This window comes from Oncorhynchus kisutch, linkage group LG14 (genome assembly GCF_002021735.2).
Source record: "Oncorhynchus kisutch isolate 150728-3 linkage group LG14, Okis_V2, whole genome shotgun sequence".
Classification (NCBI taxonomy): Eukaryota; Metazoa; Chordata; class Actinopteri; order Salmoniformes; family Salmonidae; genus Oncorhynchus; species Oncorhynchus kisutch.
The window spans coordinates 62601655-62626931 of NC_034187.2; the positions used below are offsets into that span (position 1 = coordinate 62601655).

Genomic DNA, 25277 nt, shown 5'->3' on the forward strand with positions numbered 1-25277 from the left:
CAAATAATGACTCTAGCCTTGCCTTGCATTTCCTTTCCGTTAGCAACGTCAACCGATTGAGTGTATTTGGACAGATATTTCTAATGCGGCTGCTCAGCCTGCAAGCACCTCCACCACAATCAGCAGCTGAAACGCTCACCGCTGGGCCATAATGGAATACGTTTCACATCAGCATATCAACTAATAGAATAGAATCTCATAAATGCAATAATATCATCTAGTAGAATCGACAGTGCCTTGCGAAAGTATTCACACCCCTTGACTTTTGACAAATTTTGCTGAATTTAAAATGGATTACATTTATATTTTTTTGTCACAGGATTACACACTAAAGTAATACCGCAAAAAATGTGGCATAGCAATTAACTACCTAAAACACAATGCCAAATCTACAGTACATTTGCTCACCGAGAAGACTGTGTTGCTGAGTGGCCGAGTTACAGTTTTGAATTAAATCTACTTGATTATCTATGGCAAGACTTGAAAATGGCTGTCCAGCAATTTTCTACAACCAACTTGACAGAGCTTGAAGAATTAAAAAAAGAATCATGTGCAAATGTTGTACAATCCAGGTGTGGAAAGCTCTTAACAGACTTACCCAGGAAGACTCACAGCTGTAATCACTGACAAAGGGGGTTCTAACCTGTTGAAAACTTATGTCATCAAGATATTTTAGTGTTGAATTATTTTCACAAATGTTAGAATTTTTCATCCACTTTGACAGTAGATCGTTGACAAAACAGTCAAGGGGTGTGAATACTTCCCGAAGGCAGCGTAAGGCCTCTTCGGGACATTTCAGGAAGCCTACACATGCTTTAGAAATCATTCAATACCAAATGGCATGTCAAGAGGGACTGCTCATCCAAACATCTCCAGGACATAAAACCATCCAATCCGCCCGGACCAAAGTTAAGGAATCTCATCTAAATCAGATGAAATCTGTTCCTGCTGCATGCATGATATATGGCCAAACTCTCAAAGGAAACCTGTTCCAGGATCTGTGCCAAACTTAACCCCTCTGGGGAAATAAACCACAGAGCTTCTTAATGACTAGAAGTAATAAGAAAATTAGATGATGCTCCTTTCCTCCACTTACGCTACTCCAATTTTTGTCTGTGTCTGACATGGCACACTATTCCCTATATCGTGCACTACTGGTCAAACGTTGTGCACTATAAAGGGAACAGGGTGCCATTTGGGACACAGACTTGTTAATTCTGTAATTTCATCATATCCAGAGAGTTTCTGCTTCCAGAGAGAACAGTGAACACACAATCAATCATCCGTTTAAAAGCCTCTTGGCTTTTCACCCAAGCTGACAAAGAAAGTGTAAAACATTCTTTCTAACGTTGATGTGCAGCTAGCAGTTCTGGACAACAGTGATTTGGTTTGTCATAATCCTTCATGCTTTTAGCCTCCAAGGCGTGACGATGCCGCAGAATGTTGCGTTATAACAAATTGCCTTTTAAGAAACTGTTAATACATTGAGAATATATCTGGTTGGATCCCTTTCAAACCAATACATCAACACTACTTGTTAGTATAAGACTGCAGCCAACTTTATGGTGAGTAGTGTACTGAATATTATTTCCCATTTGGTTCGAGAGAAGTGACTCTTTCAATGTGATTCACAAACACAAGGAAACACCTTGATAAGTTCAAGATAAGTTCACAGCCAGGACTTCAACTGAAAGCTGAAAATGTGAGGACTGCACTGTATGTTAAAATCAAACTCAAAAAATAGCAGAGGACTCTCTCCACATAAGACAGATTGCTTCCCACAGCCCTGTCTAAACACAGGAGGCAGTACAATCATGCAGTCAGTGGTACAACCATGTAATCGCTGCAGTTGAAATAAGGACAGGAGTGTGTGTGTAGGCTGGTAAGGTACTACATCAGCACAGTACTGGCAAGCCACTCTACATTCCCACTTCTACCACTGCCATTTTGCTAATCACATCAGTTTCCTAGGCAACTTCAAAAGGAAAGGTGTGTGTGTGTCGAATTGCAGCCCTCTACAAGCCCACTGGTAAACCACAGCTCTGACAGAGCGGGTGGGTCATTTCAATTCAAACATATTGCAGATGTCAGCTGGATACATGTGAGAGAAGGACAGAGAAAGAGAGCGGTACAGAGAGAGAGAGGTACAGAGAGAGAGAGGTACAGAGAGAGGCAATGAGAGAGGTACAGAGAGAAGTAAAGAGTGACTGACCCAAAATAAAGGAAAGCTTTGACTATGTACAGTCTCAGTGAGCCTTGCTATTGAAAGGAAATCGGGAACTTGAGCCTATTTCTAGAGCTATGACCTGAATATCACTGACGTCATCACGATTCAACCTTTTTTTCTGAGTTCCCAGTAGTCTAGAAAGCACCATAAATCCATATTTTTTTTATTTTCTTTTACCTTTATTTAACTAGGTAAGTCAGTTAAGAACAAATTCTTATTTCAATGACAGCCTAGGAACAGTGGGTTAACTGCCTGTTCAGGGGCAGAACGACAGATTTGTACCTTGTCAGCTCGGGGGTTTGAACTTGCAACCTTCCGGTTACTAGTCCAACGCTCTAACCACTAGGCTACCCTGCGTACCCGACTTTGATGACAGAATTTGCGAACAAAGGTCCGCAGCGCCACCTTTCTGTTCAAGTGAGCACAGCACAACAAGGTGAGTCCAAAAATGTATTGTATACTGCTGCATACATTTTTTTTATGCCAGAGAGATATACTGTAGCTAAGAAAGTCATACTAAGTGTATGTTGTGTAGTAAGCTGTTAGTAGCCCATGTGCCTCACCCTAATAATTTGATCTATTTTCCACTCTTAATTTCGCCTACTGTTCTGACTTGGTGGTGCACATGTAGCCTAATACCTGTTTTTGAGAAATGTAATCATCAAATATTGTAAGAGCTTTCATTGTCTGCTTATATGCCCCCTTTATTTATCCTACGGTTCTGACTTGGTTTACAGGGAGAGCACTGTAAGAACGGCCCATGTTCTAAATTCTGTCACTGTATATTTCAAAAGTGCTGAACAAATAGTTAAATTGACTGTGTCCGTCCCAGCTCGCTCACTAATGTCTTAATCGAAGTTACGGATTGCCTCTTATCCGCTTGTCGTCCCTTTATGCCATAGCTTGTACATCTCAATTGCCAGTAGAAACCACATTTGTTTAAGCAAGTCAGCTCCCGTGTGGCGCAGCGGTCTAAGGCACTGCATCTCATCTCAGTTCATAACTGACTTGCCTAGTTAAATAAAGGTTCAATTAAAAATATATATATCAGCTATGTTTTTCTATAAAGACCGTAAATGTGGCTGGATGAACTGTTTCACTGCCAGACAAGGCTCCGCTGATAGCCAGGTGAAGCAGTGGTAAGATGTTGGGACTGCTGTTGGGGACAGCTTTATGTAGGCCCTAACAGTTTGGGGACACCGTTATAGTGTAACTAATGTATTGTTGTATAGTGGCATTGCAGGCACGGACCCAAAAATGTCTTTCTTTTGGAACTTTTGTGAGTAGAGAGAGAGAGGTACACAGAGAGAGAGAGAGAGAGAGAGAGAGAGAGAGGTACACAGAGGGGGAGAGAGAGAGACCTCTCTGATGAGAGTAGGCTACCCGTCCTGTTGGGGGATGAAACATAGAGCTGTGGGTTGGCAGCGCACTACACTGCTGCTGCCATAAGTTGAGGGACAGTGTCTGACAGACCAATCAACCTGCACATGTCCTCTACTGTATCCTTATTATTATTGTTCAATATAGTCATTTTGAGAGAGCGAGAGAGAGAGAGAGAGAAGTACACAGAGAGAGAGGTACACAGAGAGAGAGAGAGAGAGAGGTACACAGAGAGAGAGAGAGAGGTACACAGAGAGAGAGAGAGGTACACAGAGAGAGAGAGAGAGGTACACAGAGAGAGAGAGAGAGAGAGAGGTACACAGAGAGAGAGAGAGAGGTACACAGAGAGAGAGAGAGGTACACGGAGGGGGAGAGAGAGAGAGAGAGAGAGAGAGAGAGAGAGAGAGAGAGAGAGGTACACAGAGGGGGAGAGAGAGAGACCTCTCTGATGAGAGTAGGCTACCCGTCCTGTTGGGGGATGAAACATAGAGCTGTGGGTTGGCAGCGCACTACACTGCTGCTGCCATAAGTTGAGGGACAGTGTCTGACAGACCAATCAACCTGCACATGTCCTCTACTGTATCCTTATTATTATTGTTCAATATAGTCATTTTGAGAGAGCGAGAGAGAGAGAGAGAGAAGTACACAGAGAGAGAGGTACACAGAGAGAGAGAGAGAGAGAGGTACACAGAGAGAGAGAGAGAGGTACACAGAGAGAGAGAGAGGTACACAGAGAGAGAGAGAGAGAGAGAGAGAGAGAGAGAGAGAGAGAGGTACACAGAGAGAGAGAGAGAGAGAGAGGTACACAGAGAGAGAGAGAGAGGTACACAGAGAGAGAGAGAGGTACACGGAGGGGGAGAGAGAGCGAGAGAGAGAGAGAGAGAGAGAGAGAGAGAGAGAGAGAGGTACACAGAGGGGTACACAGAGAGAGAGAGAGAGAGAGAGAGAGAGGTACACAGAGAGAGAGAGAGAGGTACACAGAGAGAGAGAGAGAGAGGTACAACACAGAGAGAGAGAGAGAGAGAGAGAGAGAGGTACACAGAGAGAGAGAGAGAGAGAGAGAGAGAGAGAGAGAGAGAGAGAGAGAGAGAGAGAGAGAGGTACACAGAGAGCAAGAGATACACGGAGAGCGAGAGAGAGGTACACAGAGAGAGAGAGAGAGAGAGAGAGAGAGAGAGAGGTACAACGGAGAGAGAGAGAGAGAGAGGTACACAGAGAGAGAGAGAGAGAGAGAGGTACACAGAGAGAGAGAGAGAGAGAGAGAGAGGTACACAGAGAGAGAGAGAGAGAGAGAGAGAGGTACACAGAGAGAGAGAGAGAGAGAGAGAGAGAGAGAGAGGTACACAGAGAGAGAGAGAGAGAGAGAGAGAGAGAGGTACACAGAGAGAGAGAGAGAGAGAGAGAGAGATACACAGAGAGAGAGAGAGGTACACAGAGAGAGAGAGAGAGGTACACAGAGAGCAAGAGATACACAGAGAGCGAGAGAGAGGTACACAGAGAGCGAGAGAGAGGTACACAGAGAGCGAGAAAGAGAGAGAGCGAGAAAGAGAGAGAGCGAGAGGTACACAGAGAGGTGTACACACTGCAATTACTAAAGTTTAAAAATAAGCTCAAATGGACACCTTAATGAGGAAGTGAATGAACTGAGAGAAAAGCACGCATGGAATTCTATGCCATTAAAAAAACAAATTCAAATTGAAATACCTATTAAAATTTAGCTCAAACTAATTGAATGTGTCACACTGAACCAATTGCACTTTATGGCAGTGAGGTGTGGGGTCCACTTGCAAAACAAGATTTCATTAAATGGGACAAACACCCCAGAGTCTCTATGGGGGTGCCACAGGGTTCAATTCTTGGACCGACTCTCTTCTCTGTATACATCAATGAGGTCGCTCTTGCTGCTGGTGAGTCTCTGATCCACCTCTATACAGACGACACCATTCTGTATACTTCCGGCCCTTCTTTGGACACTGTGTTAACAACCCTCCAGGCAAGCTTCAATGCCATACAACTCTCTTTCCGTGGCCTCCAATTGCTCTTAAATACAAGTAAAACTAAATGCATGCTCTTCAACCGATCGCTCTGACTTAGAATACGTGGACAACAACAAATACTTAGGTGTCTGGTTAGACTGTAAACTCTCCTTCCAGACCCATATCAAACATCTCCAATCCAAAGTTAAATCTAGAATTGGCTTCCTATTTTGCAACAAAGCATCCTTCACTCATGCTGCCAAACATACCCTTGTAAAACTGACCATCCTACCAATCCTCGACTTTGGCGATGTCATTTACAAAATAGCCTCCAATACCCCACTCAACAAATTGGATGCAGTCTATCACAGTGCAATCCGTTTTGTCACCAAAGCCCCATATACTACCCACCATTGCGACCTGTACGCTCTCGTTGGCTGGCCCTCGCTTCATACTCGTCGCCAAACCCACTGGCTCAATGTCATCTACAAGACCCTGCTAGGTAAAGTCCCCCCTTATCTCAGCTCGCTGGTCACCATAGCATCTCCCACCTGTAGCACACGCTCCAGCAGGTATATCTCTCTAGTCACCCCCAAAACCAATTATTTCTTTGGCCACCTCTCCTTCCAGTTCTCTGCTGCCAATGACTGGAACGAACTACAAAAATCTCTGAAACTGGAAATCTCCCTCACTAGCTTTAAGCACCAACTGTCAGAGCAGCTCACAGATTACTGCACCTGTACATAGCCCACCTGTAATTTAGCCCAAACAACTACCTCTTTCCCAACTGTATTTAGTTTTTATTTATTTATTTATTTTGCTCCTTTGCACCCCATTATTTTTATTTCTACTTTGCACATTCTTCCATTGCAAAACTACCATTCCAGTGTTTTACTTGCTAAATTGTATTTACTTTGCCACCATGGCCTTTTTTGCCTTTACCTCCCTTCTCACCTCATTTGCTCACATTGTATATAGACTTGTTTATACTGTATTATTGACTGCATGTTTGTTTTACTCCATGTGTAACTCTGTGTCGTTGTATCTGTCGATCTGCTTTGCTTTATCTTGGCCAGGTCGCAATTGTAAATGAGAACTTGTTCTCAACTTGCCTACCTGGTTAAATAAAGGTAAAATAAATAAATAAATAATAATACATTGAAACCCTGCATGCAGAGTTCTGTAAGATTCTCCTACATGTCCAGAGGAAAACTACAAACAATGCATAAGGGGCAGAATTAGGCCAATATCCACGAATAATACAAATTTAAAAAAGAGCAGGGACATGTACTAGTCTGTGGCGACCTAAATGCCAGAACCGGACAAGAACCTGACACCCTCAGCACACAGGGGGACAAACACCTGCCTGGAGGTGACAGTATTCCCTCCCACATATGCCCCCCTACGCACAACTATGACAACACAACCAACAAAAACGGGTCACAACCCCTGCAGCTCTGTAGCACACTGGGTATGTATATAGTCAATAGTAGGCTTCAAAGGTACTCCTATGGTAGATACAACTATAGCTCATCTTTCGGCATTAGTACTGAAGACTACTTTATCACTGACCTCAACGCAGAGTCTTTCAGAGCGTTCATAGTCAGCCCACTGACAACCCTATCAGACCACAGCAAAATCACAGTCTGCTTGAACAGAGCAATAGTCAATCATGAGGCATCAAAGCCAAAGGAGCTGAGTAATATTAATACATGCTATAGATGGAAGGAAAGTAGTGTGTAAACCTACCAGAAAACAATTAGGCAACAACAAATTCAATCCCTTTTAGACAACTTCCTGAACAAAACATTCCACTGTAATAGTGAAGGTGTAAACTTGGCATTAGAAAAACAGAACAGTATACTTGACCTCTCAGAATCCTTATCAAATCAAATGACAAAAACAATGACAAATGGTTTGATGAAGAACGTAAAAATCTAAGAAAGAAATTGAGAAACCTGTCCAACCAAATACACAGAGACACGGAAAACCTGAGTCTACGCCTTCCCTATGGTGAATCACTAACACAATACAGAAATGCCATGGAAACAGAACAGCACGTCAGAAATCAGCTCAATGTAAATGAAGAATCCAGAGACTAACCACTTATGGGAAAATTGGAAAACACTAAACAAACAACAACAAATAATGATCTATCCAAAATGGAGATGTATGGGTAAACCACTCCTCTATTCCTTTTGGCCCTATATCAAATAACTAACAGCAAAAACATATGATCAAATACAAATCTTATAAATCAACTATTAAAAACTACCATAACCTACTGGATTCTCCAATTACCTTGAATGAGCTACAGGACAAAATAAAAACCCTCCAACCCAAAAAGGCCTGTGGTGTTGATGGTATCCACGATGAAATGATCAAATACCACTTGGCTATACTAAAACTCTAACATCATCCTTAGCTCTGGCATCTTCACCCAATATTTGGAACCAAGGACTGATCACAGTGACAAATAACATTTGACTGTCATTGACGTCATTTCCGGTCACAACTTGCAGGCTTGTTTTCGAGTTGCTGTGCGTTTTGTTGCTAACCTGTTTTGCTACCTGACAACTTTACGGTTTTCACTTTTTAATTACCGTTCATATATTTATTTATTTTTTCCTCAACTTTTTCACTCCGGACGCTTTATCTGGACACGATTCGTCAGGACCTCCAACAGCCGAAGCTAAGTAGTAACATTAACATGATGACTTCTAATTGCAGCCGCTGTACTCGGCTTACGGCGAGGATAGCTGTGCTGCAAGCCCAGCTTCAGACGCAATCGTTAGGCAAGGGTAATTTCAGTGTAGGAAAGGATGAAATAGCGTCTGTGGCACCAGTAAGTACAGATAGTAGTGTAAATCCCCTGGCACAGTCCCCGCAGCCGGACAACTTTCTCACGGTTTCTGGAAGGAAATGCTGTAGGAACGCTCAACCGGTGTCGCTCATTCAGCCGACAGAAACTTTCAACCGGTTTTCCCCATTAAGCAGCGGGTCGGAGTCAGAGGCCGATTCTTCTCTGGTCTCTACTCCTCCCGTTACGGGGTCTGAGACGCCGAAGCTTCCCACCATTAGCTCTGACAAATTGAAAACTCTAGTCATTGGCGACTCCATTACCCGCAGTATTAGACTTAAAGCGAATCATCCAGCGATCATACACTGTTTACCCGGGGGCAGGGCTACCGACGTTAAGGCTAATCTGAAGATGGTGCTGGCTAAAGCTAAAACTGGCGAGTGTAGAGAGTATAGAGATATTGTTATCCACGTCGGCGCCAACGATGTTAGGATGAAACAGTCAGAAATCACTAAGCGCAACATAGCTTCTGCGTGCATATCAGCTAGAAAGATGTGTCGGCATCGAGTAATTGTCTCTGGCCCCCTCCCAGTTAGGGGGAGTGATGAGCTCTACAGCAGAGTCTCACAACTCAATCGCTGGTTGAAAACTGTTTTCTGCCCCTCCCAAAAGTTGGCCCTCTTTCTGGGACTCACCCACAAACAGGACCAAGCCTGACCTGCTGAGGAGTGACGGACTCCATCCTAGCTGGAGGGGTGCTCTCATCTTATCTACCAACATAGACAGGGCTCTAACTCCTCTAGCTCCACAATGAAATAGGGTGCAGGCCAGGCAGCAGGCTGTTAGCCAGCCTGCCAGCATAGTGGAGTCTGCCATTAGCACAGTCAGTGTAGTCAGCTCAGCTATCACCATTGAGACCGTGTCTGTGCCTCGACCTAGGTTGGGCAAAACTAAACATGGCGGTGTTCGCCTTAGCAATCTCACTAGGATAAAGACCACCTCCATTCCTGTCATTACTGAAAGAGATCATGATACCTCACATCTCAAAATAGGGCTACTTAATGTTAGATCCCTTACTTCAAAGGCAATTATAGTCAATGAACTAATCACTGATCATAATCTTGATGTGATTGGCCTGACTGAAACATGGCTTAAGCCTGATGAATTTACTGTTTTAAATGAGGCCTCACCTCCTGGCTACACTAGTGACCATATCCCCCGTGCATCCCGCAAAGGCGGAGGTGTTGCTAACATTTACGATAGCAAATTTCAATTTACAAAAAAAAAAATGACATTTTCGTCTTTTGAGCTTCTAGTCATGAAATCTATGCAGCCTACTCAATCACTTTTTATAGCTACTGTTTACAGGCCTCCTGGGCCATATACAGCGTTTCTCACTGAGTTCCCTGAATTCCTATCGGACCTTGTAGTCATAGCAGATAATATTCTAATCTTTGGTGACTTTAATATTCACATGGAAAAGTCCACAGACCCACTCCAAAAGGCTTTCAGAGCCATCATCGACTCAGTGGGTTTTGTCCAACATGTCTCTGGACCCACTCACTGTCACAGTCATACGCTGGACCTAGTTTTGTCCCATGGAATAAATGTGGTGGATCTTAATGTTTTTCCTCATAATCCTGGACTATCGGACCACCATTTTATTACGTTTGCAATTGCAACAAATAATCTGCTTAGACCCCAACCAAGGAACATCAAAAGTCGTGCTATAAATTCACAGACAACACAAAGATTCCTTGATGCCCTTCCAGACTCCCTCTGCCTACCCAAGGACGCCAGAGGACAAAAATCAGTTAACCACCTAACTGAGGATCTCAATCTAACCTTGCGCAATACCCTAGATGCAGTTGCACCCCTAAAAACAAAAAAAATGTCTCATAAGAAACTAGCTCCCTGGTACACAGAAAATACCCGAGCTCTGAAGCAAGCTTCCAGAAAATTGGAACGGAAATGGCGCCACACCAAACTGGAAGTCTTCCGACTAGCTTGGAAGGACGGTACCGTGCAGTACCGTAGAGCCCTTACTGCTGCTCGATCATCCTATTTTTCTAACTTAATTGAGGAAAATAAGAACAATCCGAAATTCCTTTTTAATACTGTCGCAAAGCTAACTAAAAAGCAGCATTCCCCAAGAGAGGATGACTTTCACTTTAGCAGTGATAAATTCATGAACTTCTTTGAGGAAAAGATTATGATTATTAGAAAGCAAATTACGGACTCCTCTTTAAACCTGCGTATTCCTCCAAACCTCAGTTGTCCTGAGTCTGCACAACTCTGCCAGGACCTAGGATCAAGAGAGACGCTCAAGTGTTTTAGTACTATATCTCTTGACACAATGATGAAAATAATCATGGCCTCTAAACCTTCAAGCTGCATACTGGACCCTATTCCAACTAAACTACTGAAAGAGCTGCTTCCTGTGCTTGGCCCTCCTATGTTGAACATAATAAACGGCTCTCTATCCACTGGATGTGTACCAAACTCACTAAAAGTGGCAGTAATAAAGCCTCTCTTGAAAAAGCCAAACCTTGACCCAGAACATATAAAAAACTATCGGCCTATATCGAATCTTCCATTCCTCTCAAAAATTTTAGAGAAGGCTGTTGCGCAGCAACTCACTGCCTTCCTGAAGACAAACAATGTATACGAAATGCTTCAGTCTGGTTTTAGACCCCATCATAGCACTGAGACGGCACTTGTGAAGGTGGTAAATGACATTTTAATGGCATCGGACCGAGGCTCTGCATCTGTCCTCGTGCTCCTAGACCTTAGTGCTGCTTTTGATACCATCGATCACCACATTCTTTTGGAGAGATTGGAAACCCAAATTGGTCTACACGGACATGTTCTGGCCTGGTTTAGATCTTATCTGTCGGAAAGATATCAGTTTGTCTCTGTGAATGGTTTGTCCTCTGACAAATCAACTGTAAATTTCGGTGTTCCTCAAGGTTCCGTTTTAGGACCACTATTGTTTTCACTATATATTTTACCTCTTGGGGATGTTATTCGAAAACATAATGTAAACTTTCACTGCTATGCGGATGACACACAGCTGTACATTTCAATGAAACATGGTGAAGCCCCAAAATTGCCCTCGCTAGAAGCATGTGTTTCAGACATAAGGAAGTGGATGGCTGCAAACTTTCTACTATTAAACTCGGACAAAACAGAGATGCTTGTTCTAGGTCCCAAGAAACAAAGAGATCTTCTGTTGAATCTGACAATTCATCTTAATGGTTGTACAGTCGTCTCAAATAAAACTGTGAAGGACCTCGGCGTTACTCTGGACCCTGATCTCTCTTTTGAAGAACATATCAAGACCATTTCGAGGACAGCTTTTTTCCATCTACGTAACATTGCAAAAATCAGAAACTTTCTGTCCAAAAATGATGCAGAAAAATTAATCCATGCTTTTGTCACTTCTAGGTTAGACTACTGCAATGCTCTATTTTCCGGCTACCCGGATAAAGCACTAAATAAACTTCAGTTAGTGCTAAATACGGCTGCTAGAATCCTGACTAGAACCAAAAAATTTGATCATATTACTCCAGTGCTAGCCTCTCTACACTGGCTTCCTGTCAAAGCAAGGGCTGATTTCAAGGTTTTACTGCTAACCTACAAAGCATTACATGGGCTTGCTCCTACCTATCTCTCTGATTTGGTCCTGCCATACATACCTATACGTACGCTACGGTCACAAGACGCAGGCCTCCTAATTGTCCCTAGAATTTCTAAGCAAACAGCTGGAGGCAGGGCTTTCTCCTATAGAGCTCCATTTTTATGGAACGGTCTGCCTACCCATGTCAGAGACGCAAACTCGGTCTCAACCTTTAAGTCTTTACTGAAGACTCATCTCTTCAGTGGGTCATATGATTGAGTGTAGTCTGGCCCAGGAGTGGGAAGGTGAACGGAAAGGCTCTGGAGCAACGAACCGCCCTTGCTGTCTCTGCCTGGCCGGTTTCCACTGGGATTCTCTGCCTCTAACCCTATTACAGGGGCTGAGTCACTGGCTTGCTGGGGCTCTCTCATGCCGTCCCTGGAGGGGGTGCGTCACCTGAGTGGGTTGATTCACTGTTGTGGTCATCCTGTCTGGGTTGGCGCCCCCCCCCCCCTTGGGTTGTGCCGTGGCGGAGATCTTTGTGGGCTATACTCAGCCTTGTCTCAGGATGGTAAGTTGGTGGTTGAAGATATCCCTCTAGTGGTGTGGGGGCTGTGCTTTGGCAAAGTGGGTGGGGTTATATCCTTCCTGTTTGGCCCTGTCCGGGGGTGTCCTCGGATGGGGCCACAGTGTCTCCTGACCCCTCCTGTCTCAGCCTCCAGTATTTATGCTGCAGTAGTTTATGTGTCGGGGGGCTGGGGTCAGTTTGTTATATCTGGAGTACTTCTCCTGTCCTATTCGGTGTCCTGTGTGAATCTAAGTGTGCGTTCTCTAATTCTCTCCTTCTCTCTTTCTTTCTCTCTCTCGGAGGACCTGAGCCCTAGGACCATGCCCCAGGACTACCTGACATGATGACTCCTTGCTGTCCCCAGTCCACCTGGCCATGCTGCTGTTCCAGTTTCAACTGACCTGAGCCCTAGGACCATGCCCCAGGACTACCTGACATGATGACTCCTTGCTGTCCCCAGTCTACCTGGCCATGCTGCTGCTCCAGTTTCAACTTCCACCTGACTGTGCTGCTGCTCTAGTTTCAACTGTTCTGCCTTATTATTATTCGACCATGCTGGTCATTTATGAACATTGAACATCTTGACCATGTTCTGTTATAATCTCCACCCGGCACAGCCAGAAGAGGACTGGCCACCCCACATAGCCTGGTTCCTCTCTAGGTTTCTTCCTAGGTATTGGCCTTTCTAGGGAGTTTTTCCTAGCCACCGTGCTTCTCCACCTGCATTGCTTGCTGTTTGGGGTTTTAGGCTGGGTTTCTGTACAGCACTTTGAGATATCAGCTGATGTACGAAGGGCTATATAAATAAATTTGATTTGATTTGATTTGATCACCCCAATCAGACTGATCCACAAAAGTGGAGACAAATTTGACCCCAATAACTACTGTGGGATATGCATCAACAGCAACCTTGGGGAAATCCTCTGCATTATCATTAACAGCAGACTCGTACAACAATGTACTGAGCAAATGTCAAATTGGCTTTTTACCAAATTATCTTACGACAGACAACTTATTCACCCTGCACACCCTAATTGACAAACAAACAAACCAAAACAAAGGCAAAGTCTTCTCATGCTTTGTTGATTTCAAAAAAGCCTTTGACTCAATTTGGCATGAGGGTCTGCTACAACAATTGATGGAAAGTGGTGTTGGGGGGAAAAAATAACAACATTATAAAATCCATGCAGACAAACAACAAGTGTTGGCAAAAAACACACATTTCTTCAGACAGGGCCTTGGGGTGAGACAGGGATGCAGCTTAAGCCCCACCCACTTCAACATACCGTTGAAGTCAGAAGTTTACACATACTTAGGTTGGAGTCATTAAATCTCATGTTTCAACCTCTCCACACATTTCTTGTTAACAAACTATAGTTTTGGCAAGTCGGTTAGGACATCTACTTTGTGCATGACACAAGTCACTTTTCAACAATTGTTTACAGATAGATTATTTCACTGTATCACAATTCCAGTGGGTCAGAAGTTTACATACACTAAGTTGACTGTGCCTTTCAACAGCTTGGAAAATTCCAGAACATGATGTCATGGCTTTAGAAGCTTCTGATAGGCTAATTGACATCATTTGAGTCAATTGGAGGTGTACCTGGGGATGTATTTCAAGGCCCACCTTCAAACTCAGTGCCTCTTTGCTTGACAACATGAGAAAATGAAAATAAATCAGCCAAGACCTCAGAAAACAAAATTGTAGACCACCACAAGTCTGGTTCATCCTTGGGAGCAATTTCCAAATGCCTGAAGGTACCACGTTCATCTGTACAACCAATAGTACGCAAGCATAAACACCACAGGACCACGCAGCCATCATACCGCTCAGGAAGGAGACACGTTCTGTCTCCTAGAGATGAATGTACTTTGGTGCGAAAAGCGCAAATCAATCCCAGAACAACAGCAAAGGACCTTGTGAAGATGCTGGAGGAAACGGGTACAAAAGTATCTACAGTAAAACAAGTCCTATATCAACATAACCTGAAAGGCCGCTCAGCAAGGAAGAAGCCACTGCTCCAAAACCGCCATAAAAAGCCAGACTACGGTTTGCAACTGCACATGGGGACAAAGATTGTACTTTTTGGAGAACAAAGTCAAGGTATTGGAGTGGCCATCACAAAGCCCTGACCTCAATCCTATAGAACATTTGTGGGCAGAACTGAAAAAGTGTGTGCGAGCAAGGAGGCCTACAAACCTGACTAAGTTACACCAGCTCTGTCAGGAGGAATGGGCCAAAATTCACCCAACTTATTGTGGGAAGCTTGTAGAAAGCTACCTGAAACATTTGACCCAAGTTAAACTATTTAAAGGCAATGCTACCAAATATTAATTGAGTGTAGGTAAACTTCTGACCCACTGGGAATGTGATGAAAGAAATAAAAGCTGAAATAAATCATTCTTTCCACTATTATTCTGACATTTCACATTCATAAAATAAAGTGTTGATCCTAACTGACATAAAACAGTGAATTTTGCACTAGGATTAAATGTCAGGAATTGTGAAAAACTGAGTTTAAATATATTTGGCTGGGCCCTGCCACTAAATATCAGTAAGATCAAATAAATGGTGTTCCAAAAAAGGTCCAGTCACCCTAGAGCACACAAAAAACTATACATACCTTGGCCTAAACATCAGCGCCACTGGTAACTTCCACAAAGCTGTGAACAAGGCAAGGAGGGCATTCCTTGCCATCAAAAGGAACATAAAATTTAACATACCAATTAAGATCTGGCAAAAGATACCTGCTAATTATCAAACTCCAGAAAATAGCCATTAAATTCTACCACCACCTAATGTCACATCTGCTCCTGCCACGCCCTTTATGTTGATCCAAAGTCTCTTTCACCTGCTGCAACTCCCCCAGTGCCCTCTCCCTGTGTGTGTGTGTGTGTGTGTGTGTGTGTGGAGACAGAACCCTACCAGCTGCAACCTATTCCATAATCAAGACCACTACATATACTCAGTCCTGCCACATCCAGAACGTAATCTCTGCCCAGTCAGTCCATGTTTCTAGCTGTTTGTGCCTGTTTTCCCTTGCCTGACGCCATGTTCCTCTCCGCTACAGTTCTGCCCGCTCTGACTCTGGTCCCTGTCTCCAGTCCAACTTCTTATCAGTCCTGCTTCTCTGTCCTGGATTCCCCACTCTAAGCTCCCTTGTTTTCTCCTCCGGACCTGCTTACCCTGTCCCAACACCTCTCCCTCCAGCCTCAGCCTCCGCACCTGGTTTCTGGCAACCTGCCCAAGCTTCCCCAGGCCTGCACTCAATTCCCCCCCCCCCCCCCCCCCCGTGTTTCAATGAATACCTTGGTTACCTCATCCCAGTCTCCTCGTCTCAGTCTGCTCTTGGGTTCACCTGTTCTGCTCCACGTGACACCTAAAAGGAAGCGATTCCCAAACCGTCCATAACAAAGCCATCACCTACAGAGAGATGAACCTGGAGAAGAGTCCCCTAAGCAAGCTGGTCCTAGGGCTCTGTTCACAAACACAAAAATACCCCACAGAGCCCCAGGACAGCAGCACGATTAGACCCAACCAAATCATGAGAAAACAAAAAGATAATTACTTGACACATTGGAAAGAATTAACAAAAAAACTGAGCAAACTAGAATGCTATTTGGCCCTAAACAGAGAATACACCGTGGCAGAATACCTGACCACTGTGACTGACCTAAACTTAAGGAAAGCTTTGACTATGTACAGACTCAGTGAGCATAGCCTTGCTATTGAGAAAGGCCACCGTAGGCAGACCTGGCTCTCAAGAGAAGACAGGCTATGTGCTCACTGCCCACAAAATGAGGTGGAAACTGAGCTGCACTTCCTAACCTCCTGCCTAATGTATGACCACATTAGAGACACCTATTTCCCTCAGATTACACAGATCCACAAATAATTGTAAAAAATTAAAAACAATTTTGATTAACTCCGATATCTACTGGGTGAAATACCACAGTGAACATCACAGGAGCAATATTTGTGACCTGTGACCACAAGAAAATGTCAACCAGTGAAGAACAAACATCCTTGTAAATACAACCGATATTTATGTTTTTATTTATTTTCCCTTTTGTACTTTAACCATTTATACATCGTTATAACACTGTATATATACATATGACAATTGTAATTTCTTTATTCTTTTGGAACTTCAGTGAGTAATGTTTACTGTTAATTTTTATTGTTTATTTCACTTTTGTATATTATCTACTTCACTTGTTTTGGCAATGTTAACATATGTTTCCCATGCCAATAAAGTCCATTGAATTGATACTCACACACAGAGTGAGAGAGAGACAGACAGAGATACGTGCAGAGGGGGAGAGAGTGGTACCGAGAGAGAAGTACACAGAGAGAGGTACACAGAGAGAGAGAGAGAGGTACAGAGAGAGAGAGGTACAGAGAGATAGAGAGAGAAATAGAGAGAGACACCGAGAGAGAGCGGGAAAGAGAGAGAGACACCGAGAGAGAGAGAGACACAGAGAGAGAGAGAGAGAGAGAGAGAGAGAGAGAGAGAGAGAGAAATAGAGAGAGACACCGAGAGAGAGCGGGAAAGAGAGAGAGACACCGAGAGAGAGAGAGACACAGAGAGAGAGAGCGGGAAAGAGAGAGAGACACCGAGAGAGAGAGAGACACAGAGAGAGAGAGAGAGAGAGAGAGAGAGAGAGAGAGAGAGAGAGAGAGAGAGAGAGAGAGAGAGAGAGAGAGAGAGAGAGAGAGAGAGAGAGAGAGAGAGACAGAGAGAGAGACACAGAGAGAGAGAGACACACAGAGTGAGAGACACAGAGTGTGAGAGAGAGAGACACACACAGAGATACAGAGAGAGGGATACAGAGAGAGAGACACACAGAGAGAGAGAGACAGAGAGAGAGAGAGAGAGAGAGAGAGAGAGACACAGGGAGAGAGAGAGACACAGAGAGAGAGAGAGAGAGAGAGAGAGAGAGAGAGAGAGAGAGAGAGAGAGAGATAGAGAGAGAGAGAGAGAGAGAGAGAGAGAGAGACACACAGAGTGAGAGACACAGAGTGTGAGAGAGAGAGACACACACAGAGATACAGAGAGAGGGATACAGAGAGAGAGACACACAGAGAGAGAGAGACAGAGAGAAAGAGACAGAGAGAGAGAGAGAGACAGAGAGAGACAGAGAGAGAAAGAGACAGAAAGAGACAGAGAAAGAGAGAGACAGAGAGAATGGAGGTGTACCTGGGGATGTAATTTCAAGGCCCACCTTCAAACTCAGTGCCTCTGCTTGACAACATGGGAAAATGAAAAGAAATCAGCCAAGACCTCAGAAAACAAAATTGTAGACCACCACAAGTCTGGTTCATCCTTGGGAGCAATTTCCAAATGCCTGAAGGTACCACGTTCATCTGTACAACCAATAGTACGCAAGCATAAACACCACGGGACCACGCAGCCATCATACCGCTCAGGAAGGAGACACGTTCTGTCTCCTAGAGATGAACGTACTTTGGTGCGAAAAGTGCAAATCAATCCCAGAACAACAGCAAAGGACCTTGTGAAGATGCTGGAGGAAACGGGTACAAAACTGTATCTATATCCACAGTGAAACAAGTCCTATATCAACATAACCTGAAAGGCTACTCCGCAAGGAAGAAGCTACTGCTCCAAAACCGCCATAAAAAGCCAGACTACGGTTTGCAACTGCACATGGGGACAAAGATTGTACTTTTTAGAGAACAAAGTCAAGGTATTGGAGTGGCCATCACAAAGCCCTGACCTCAATCCTATAGAACAGAAAGGTAGGTACAGAGAGAGAGGGGTACAGAGAGACAGAGTACACAGTGGCAGAATACCTGACCACTGTGACTGACCCAAACTTAAGGAAAGCTTTGACTATGTACAGACTCAGTGAGCATAGCCTTGCTATTGAGAAAGGCCGCTGTAGGCAGACATGGCTCTCAAGAGAAGACAGGCTATGTGCTCACAGAAAATGAGGTGGAAACTGAGCTGCACTTCCTAACCTCATGCCCAATGTATGATCATATTAGCGAGACATATTTCCCTCAGATTACACAGATCCACAAAGAATTTCAAAGAAATTGAAACTCCCATATCTACTGGGTGAAATTCCAGTGTGCCATCACAGCAGCAAGATTTGTGACCTGTTGCCGCAAGAAAAGGGCAACCAGTGAAGAACAAACACCATTGTAAATACAACCCATATTTATGCTTATTTATTTTCCTTTATGTACTTTAACCATTTGTACATTGTTACAACACTGTATATACAGTGGGGCAAAAAAGGATTTAGTCAGCCACCAATTGTGCAAGTTCTCCCACTTAAAAAGATGAGAGAGGCCTGTAATTTTCATCATAGCTACACTTCAAATATGATAGACAAAATGAGAAAGAAAATCAAGAAAATCACATTGTAGGATTTTTAATGAATTTATTTGCAAATTAGGGTGGAAAATAAGTATTGAGTTGAATTGAGAGGGAAAGAGAGAGACAGACACAGATGGAGGGAGAGTACATGAAAGGAAACACTGGTTTAAAAACTGTGTGTGTGCGTGTGTGTGTGTGTGTGTGTGTGTGTGTGTGTGTGTGTGTGTGTGTGTGTGTGTGTGTGTGTGTGTTGTCTGAACCCTGACCTTTAGTATTGCAGGTCTTGGAGGTGACCTCCAGTGTCTCCAGGTCTTCAGAGCCGATGTTCTCCAGAGTGATGGTCAGCTGCTGGGTCTCTCCGTTAAAGAGCTGGACAGACACACTGCTGGACAACTCCTCTTTAGAGGGCCGGAGGGGGTGGGCTGACCTGGAGGGGGATACAGGAGGTTATGGGTTAAGACATGTCTTCAGACAGCGCTGAGTGATTAACCGAAATGTTGGTTCATTTTCTAAACAACTAATTGACCGACATAGTTTCAATTATTTAAATTCCATTTAGTTTCCATTTCAATCTGTTTTGTTGGTGAGCTCAATGCACAGTTTCTCTAGAGATATTTGGATTAAGCCCAAACTATGCCATGTAGTAGAGAGTTGTAGTTTCCAACAGGACAATATTCTAAATAGTTTAGAGCAGAAAACGTGGAAACTACAATGACCATAATCCATTGCGCGCCTACTTGTCCAGTTTGTGTTTCTTTCAAGCCTGCTACATTAGGTTAGTGTGGGAAAGAGAAGGAGAAGAGACAGAAGATGTGCGATGCAGAGGGAGAGAGAGCAGTTGCTTCGTGAGATATCTCTACCTGAAAATACATTATCATAGTTGGTATTCAGAAGTCATAAAAGCCTTATTTACTTTGCCAAAAATCATTATTTTGTAGTTCTTCAGACGGTATAGGCAGCAGCTCTGTAGAGATGATTTGGGATAAATAATAGTCAAATAAAACAAATGTAATAATATACACAGCAGCCAAAATATTTGATGAAAGTCATGTGAATAAATGATGGTTAATAAGTGATCAGCAGTAATGAGAAGTCACTGGGTTTTTATTCATTGTTTTATTCTGTGTTACAGCATTCAACCCACATAATGCATTTAATGTTTGAAAAATAATGGAAACGAAAAATGTGATATATATATTTATTTTTCAAAACCCAACCGACCTCAAAATGCATGAATCACTACTTCAGACCTGGAGATCTGGAGAGACACACAGGCGGTTAAGGGTTAAAGACATGTCTTCAGATCACGAGAGACGCACAGGAAGGTAAGAACGTGTTTTATTGACTGGAGGGGTGGGCCAACATATCAATCAATTCATTGACATTGAGCATGATCTCGCTCTATGTAGCAGATTTCTATATATTTTTTAAAGTTACTCATATAGTGTGTCTAGACACACTGCTCCACAGGGGGTCTGAGACTTTGAGTCTTGATGTTGGCCACAGCACTGCATGCAAATCTACACACACACACACTTGCATGATGCTATCTTGAGCATGAGCGCAAGCACTCACACACACAAATAAAGAAACACACATATTCACGGCCCTGGCTATTGGGTAAGGGAACCAGAAGTGAAAGAAAGAGGTACAAAAGGAAGAAGATGGAGAGAGAGAGATAGATTACAGCTAACGAGTACGATTGGGATGAGCACGGCAAGGTCCTATTCTGAATTATGTCTTTTGTAATGTTATTGTCCGGCAGCAAGCGACGAGGCTGAAGAGAAAGCATATCTATCTATCCAACATTCTCTCACTACTAAGATACAGAACCTGTAATCATCAAGGTATAAACGATGACTTCAGTTCTTAGTAATTACAGAGGTCCCAGCAGGTTCCATAGCTGTTCCTCTTAGGTATCAGTGGGTCATTTAAAAGTAGGACGACTGTCTTGCAGAAAAGAGCCCGTGAAGAAAACGGTCTGTCTAGGGACCGCGGCAGTGAATTATCACCAACTAAAAGTATCAAGATGCGGTTGGGAGCTTGTTGCGTTTTTGGTCCAGAAACCCCACTACCAGTCACTCATTTTAAAGTGGCTCTGACTAAGCAAAGTGAGTACCTACCGCTCCCTAGCTGGATGCTCCATCGGGTGCAGTGTTTAGGAGTTAGGGAGGAGGGTGTCTCACCGTGGTAGAGAGGTGCTGAGCTGGAGACGGGGTAGTGATGGAATGACCTCCACCACACAGCCACTGGTCCTCACACTGGGTAGACCGTCCAGGAGACAGTCACTGGTCACACCAAACACTGACGTGTGGTAGCCTACAGACAGTAGGGAAAAGGAGAGGTAAAAGTCAGTGCCCTAAAAAAACAAGGACTAACAAGCACTGCAATAACTTGACATTGAGAACACACTTATAAAGGATTTCTACCCAATCATCCTCTGTTGAAAACAGTCTCACCTATTCATGTCATATAACTGGGACAAACAGAGCTGTGAGTCTATAGTTGGGGCTCCTGTTGTGACATCAGAAAGGTTTACAACACAACCTGAGACCCTCCTCTATTAACCCCACACACACAGTTAACCCCCACCCCATCCTCTGGAGAAAGACAATCATGTCACTTGTCGTAACAATGGGGACAAAATTACAGGCAATTACTATGGTGCAAGATTAAGACTCAATGACTATGTAGATCATAGGGATTAAAGCTACCCTAATATCACAAGCTACTGAGGTTAACAAAGCTGAGATGAACTGACATGTCTCTTTGTTTAACCTGTTTAAGAATGGAGGCAGAGAACATGGGGTCTGTCTGCCGGTCCACACGGCACACATCAATGTTTTTACATTTTAGTGAAAAATCTGCACATGATTTGTCCCAAAATGACTGATAATTTAATCAAAAGAACACCTATTAATAACCAATCTTTGTATTTGGTAAAGGTAAGTTGTCAGGGAGGAAGCCATCTCCATTTCAATGATGCTCTTTCCTGTGTAAGCAGTGTTCATTTGTACGGGTAAAGTTGTGCTAGACTCACCGCTGATGTTGATGTTGCCTGCGGTGCGTGGGACCCCCACCAGGGTGACGGGGTAGAGCCCAGACTCCGCAGGGAGAGACAGGGCAGCAGGCAGGGCCTCAAACTCCACGCCCGACGTCAGCAAACCCTGGACAGGACAGAGGAAAACAGATCAGTCAGCGAAATTACGCATTAAATCAGGTTACCATTGAGTATATACATATCTCTCTAATTCTCTATTTTTTTCTCTCTCTCGGAGGACCTGAGCCCTAGGACCATGCCCCAGGACTACCTGACATGATGACTCCTTGCTGTCCCCAGTCCATCTGACCGTGCTGCTGCTCCAGTTTAAACTGTTCTGCCTTATTATTATACGACCATGCTGGTCATTTATGAACATTTGAACATCTTGGCCATGTTCTGTTATAATCTCCACCCGGCACAGCCAGAAGAGGACTGGCCACCCCACATAGCCTGGTTCCTCTCTAGGTTTCTTCCTAGGTTTTGGCCTTTCTAGGGAGTTTTTCCTAGCCACCGTGCTTCTACACCTGCATTGCTTGCTGTTTGGCGTTTTAGGCTGGGTTTCTGTACAGCACTTTGAGATATCAGCTGATGTACGAAGGGCTATATAAATACATTTGATTTGATTTGAGTATCATTCATAAAACTAATAGTGACTATACTTCATTTTTCAATCAAATTATAATGCAAAATTCTTGCAACCAATAGAATGTTATATAAATGGGGGGTACAACCATCCCAGCTCTGCAGATTTTGCTGCGAAGAGACAGAATCATTAGATCATTTGTTTTGGTACTGCCCATTTGTAGCTTGTTTTTGGTCGCAGTTTCAGGAATGACTGAAAAATTGCAACACTTACCTGGAGCAAACTCTGCAAATAGCACTGCTGGGTGATTTGAAAATTCATAGTCAATCGATCAATAATATAAAAATACTCTTAGCAAAAATTGTATCTTTAATTTACAATCTGTAGAATCTATGAGAATAGAAAGGTTCAGAACTTTTGTGAAACATCACAGCACAGATGAAAAATATATGGCAAATAGAAATCAAAACTGGATGCTGTTCAGAGATAGATGGGAGGGGTTTAGTGGAGCTGAATCACGTAGTAACCAAAAGACTGTTAAATCAAAATATATTTGAGATTCTTCAAAGTAGCCACCCTTTGCACACTCTTGGCATTCTCTCAACCAGCTTCATGAGGTAGACACCTGGAATGCATTTCAATTAACAGGTGTGCCTTGTTAAAAGTTCATTTGTGGAATTTCTTTCCTTCTTAATGTATTTGAGTCAATCAGTTGTGTCGTGGTAAGATGGCGCCGAAGAGGATAGCAAACATTTTACATGCTCCTAACCAACTGTGCTAATTTTGATGACTCACCTCGAACTGGAAGAAGCTTTTTCCTTTAACAAGTCCGACGAGAAGGATATACTGCTTTCCCGGGAACAGGGCCAAATCCCCGTCATTTGCGTGAAGGAAAGACGGAGGAAAATGGAGTGCAGGTCGGGTTGCCTTCTGAGAAACCGTACGCGAGTGAGTCAACTCCCACTGCCATCCGTTTTACTGACTAACGTGCAATCATTGGAAAATAAAATGTATACGCTACAATCCTACCAACAGGACACTAAAAACTGTAATATCTTATGTTTCACCGAGTCGTGGCTGAATGGCAACACGGATAATATAGCTGGCGGGATATTACATGCACCGGCAGAACAGAGAAGATACGTCTGGTAAGACGAGGGGTGGGGGTGTTTGTCTATTTGTCAATAATAGCTGGTGAGCGATGCCTAATATTAAAAAAGCCTCAAGGTACAGTATTGCCCACCTGAAGTAGAGTACCTTATGATAAGCTGAAGACCACACTATGTACCAAGAGAGTTTTCATCTATATTATTCATAGCCGTCTATTTACAACCACAGACTGATGCTGGCACTAATATCCCACTCAACCAACTCAAAAAGGCCAAAAGCGAACAAGAAAATGCTCATCCAGAAGCGTCTCTCCTAGTAACCGGGGACTTTAATGCAGGCAAACTTAAATCAGTTTTACAAAATATTTACCAGCATGTCACATATGCAACCAAAGGAAAAAAAACTCAAGGCCACCTTTACTCCACACACAGAGATGCATACAAAGCCCTCCCCCACCCTCCATTTCGCATATCTGACCATCTGCAAATCTGCTTATAAGCATAAACTAAAGCAGGAAGTATCAGTGACTCGCTCAATACGGAAGTGGTCAGATGATGTGGATGCTACTCTACAGTACTGTTTTGCTAGCACAGACTGGAATATGTTCCGGGAATCATATAATGGCATTGAGGAGTATACCACATCAGTTACCAGCTTCATCAATGAGTGCATCGACAACGTCGTCCCCACAGTGACCGTGCGTAAATATCTCAAACAGAAGCCATGGATTACAGGCATCATCCACATCTAGCATCTGAAAAATATTAGGGCCTACAAACGGAAATCTAGACGTGAGCTGCCCAGAGACGCGAGCCTACAAGATGAGCTAGGTGGTCTGCTTGAAACATGTAGGTATTACAGACTCGGTCAGGGAGAGGTTGAAAATGTCAGTGAAGACACTTGCAGTTGGTCCGCACGTGCTTTGAGTACACGTCCTGGCCGTCTGGCTCCGCAGCTTTGTGAATGTTGGCCTGTGCCCAAGGAAGCGAAGGTCACCTGCCTAAATGACTACCGCCCCGTAGCACTCATGTTGGTAGGCATGAAGTGCTTTCAAAGGCTGGTCATGACTCAGATCAACAGCACCCTCCGGATACCCTAGACCCCCTCCAATTTGCATACCGCCCCAACAGATCCACAGATGAAGCGATCTCAAACGCACTCCACACTGCCCTTTCCCACATGGACAAAAGGAACACCTACATGAGAATGATGTTCATAGACTACAGCACAGCGTTCAACACCATAGTGCCCTCAAAGCTCATCACTAAGCTAAGGACCCTGGGACTAAACACCTCCCTCTGCAACTGGATCCTGGACTTCCTGACGGGCCACGCCCCATACACTCAATTAGTATTTGGTAGCATTGCCTTTAAATTGTTTATCTTGGGTCAAATGTTTTGGTTAGCGTTCCACAAGCTTCCCACAATAAGTTGGGTGATTTTTGGCCCATTCCTCCTGACAGAGCTGGTGTAACTGAGTCAGAATTGTAGGCTTCCTTGCTCGCACACGCTTTTTCAGTTCTGCCCACAAATTTTCTATAGGATTGAGTTCAGGGCTTTGTGATGGCCACTCCAATACCTTGACTTTGTCGTCCTTAAGCTATTTTGCCACAACTTTGAAA

At 43.7% G+C, this 25277-nt stretch overlaps 1 protein-coding gene across 2 annotated transcripts in view; it reads right to left on the reverse strand.

The window, feature by feature from the left end:
• Positions 1–25277, reverse strand: part of LOC109903521 (trafficking protein particle complex subunit 9-like) — a 333691-nt gene that overhangs the window by 239984 nt on the left and 68430 nt on the right. For both annotated transcript variants that reach the window (XM_031788712.1, XM_020500289.2), the window contains 3 exons: positions 21961–22087; positions 21107–21239; positions 19187–19347 (listed from right to left, as the gene is read on the reverse strand). In XM_031788712.1, coding sequence (XP_031644572.1) covers positions 19187–19347; positions 21107–21239; positions 21961–22087 — 421 coding nt within the window. The remainder of the gene's footprint in view (positions 1–19186; positions 19348–21106; positions 21240–21960; positions 22088–25277) is intronic.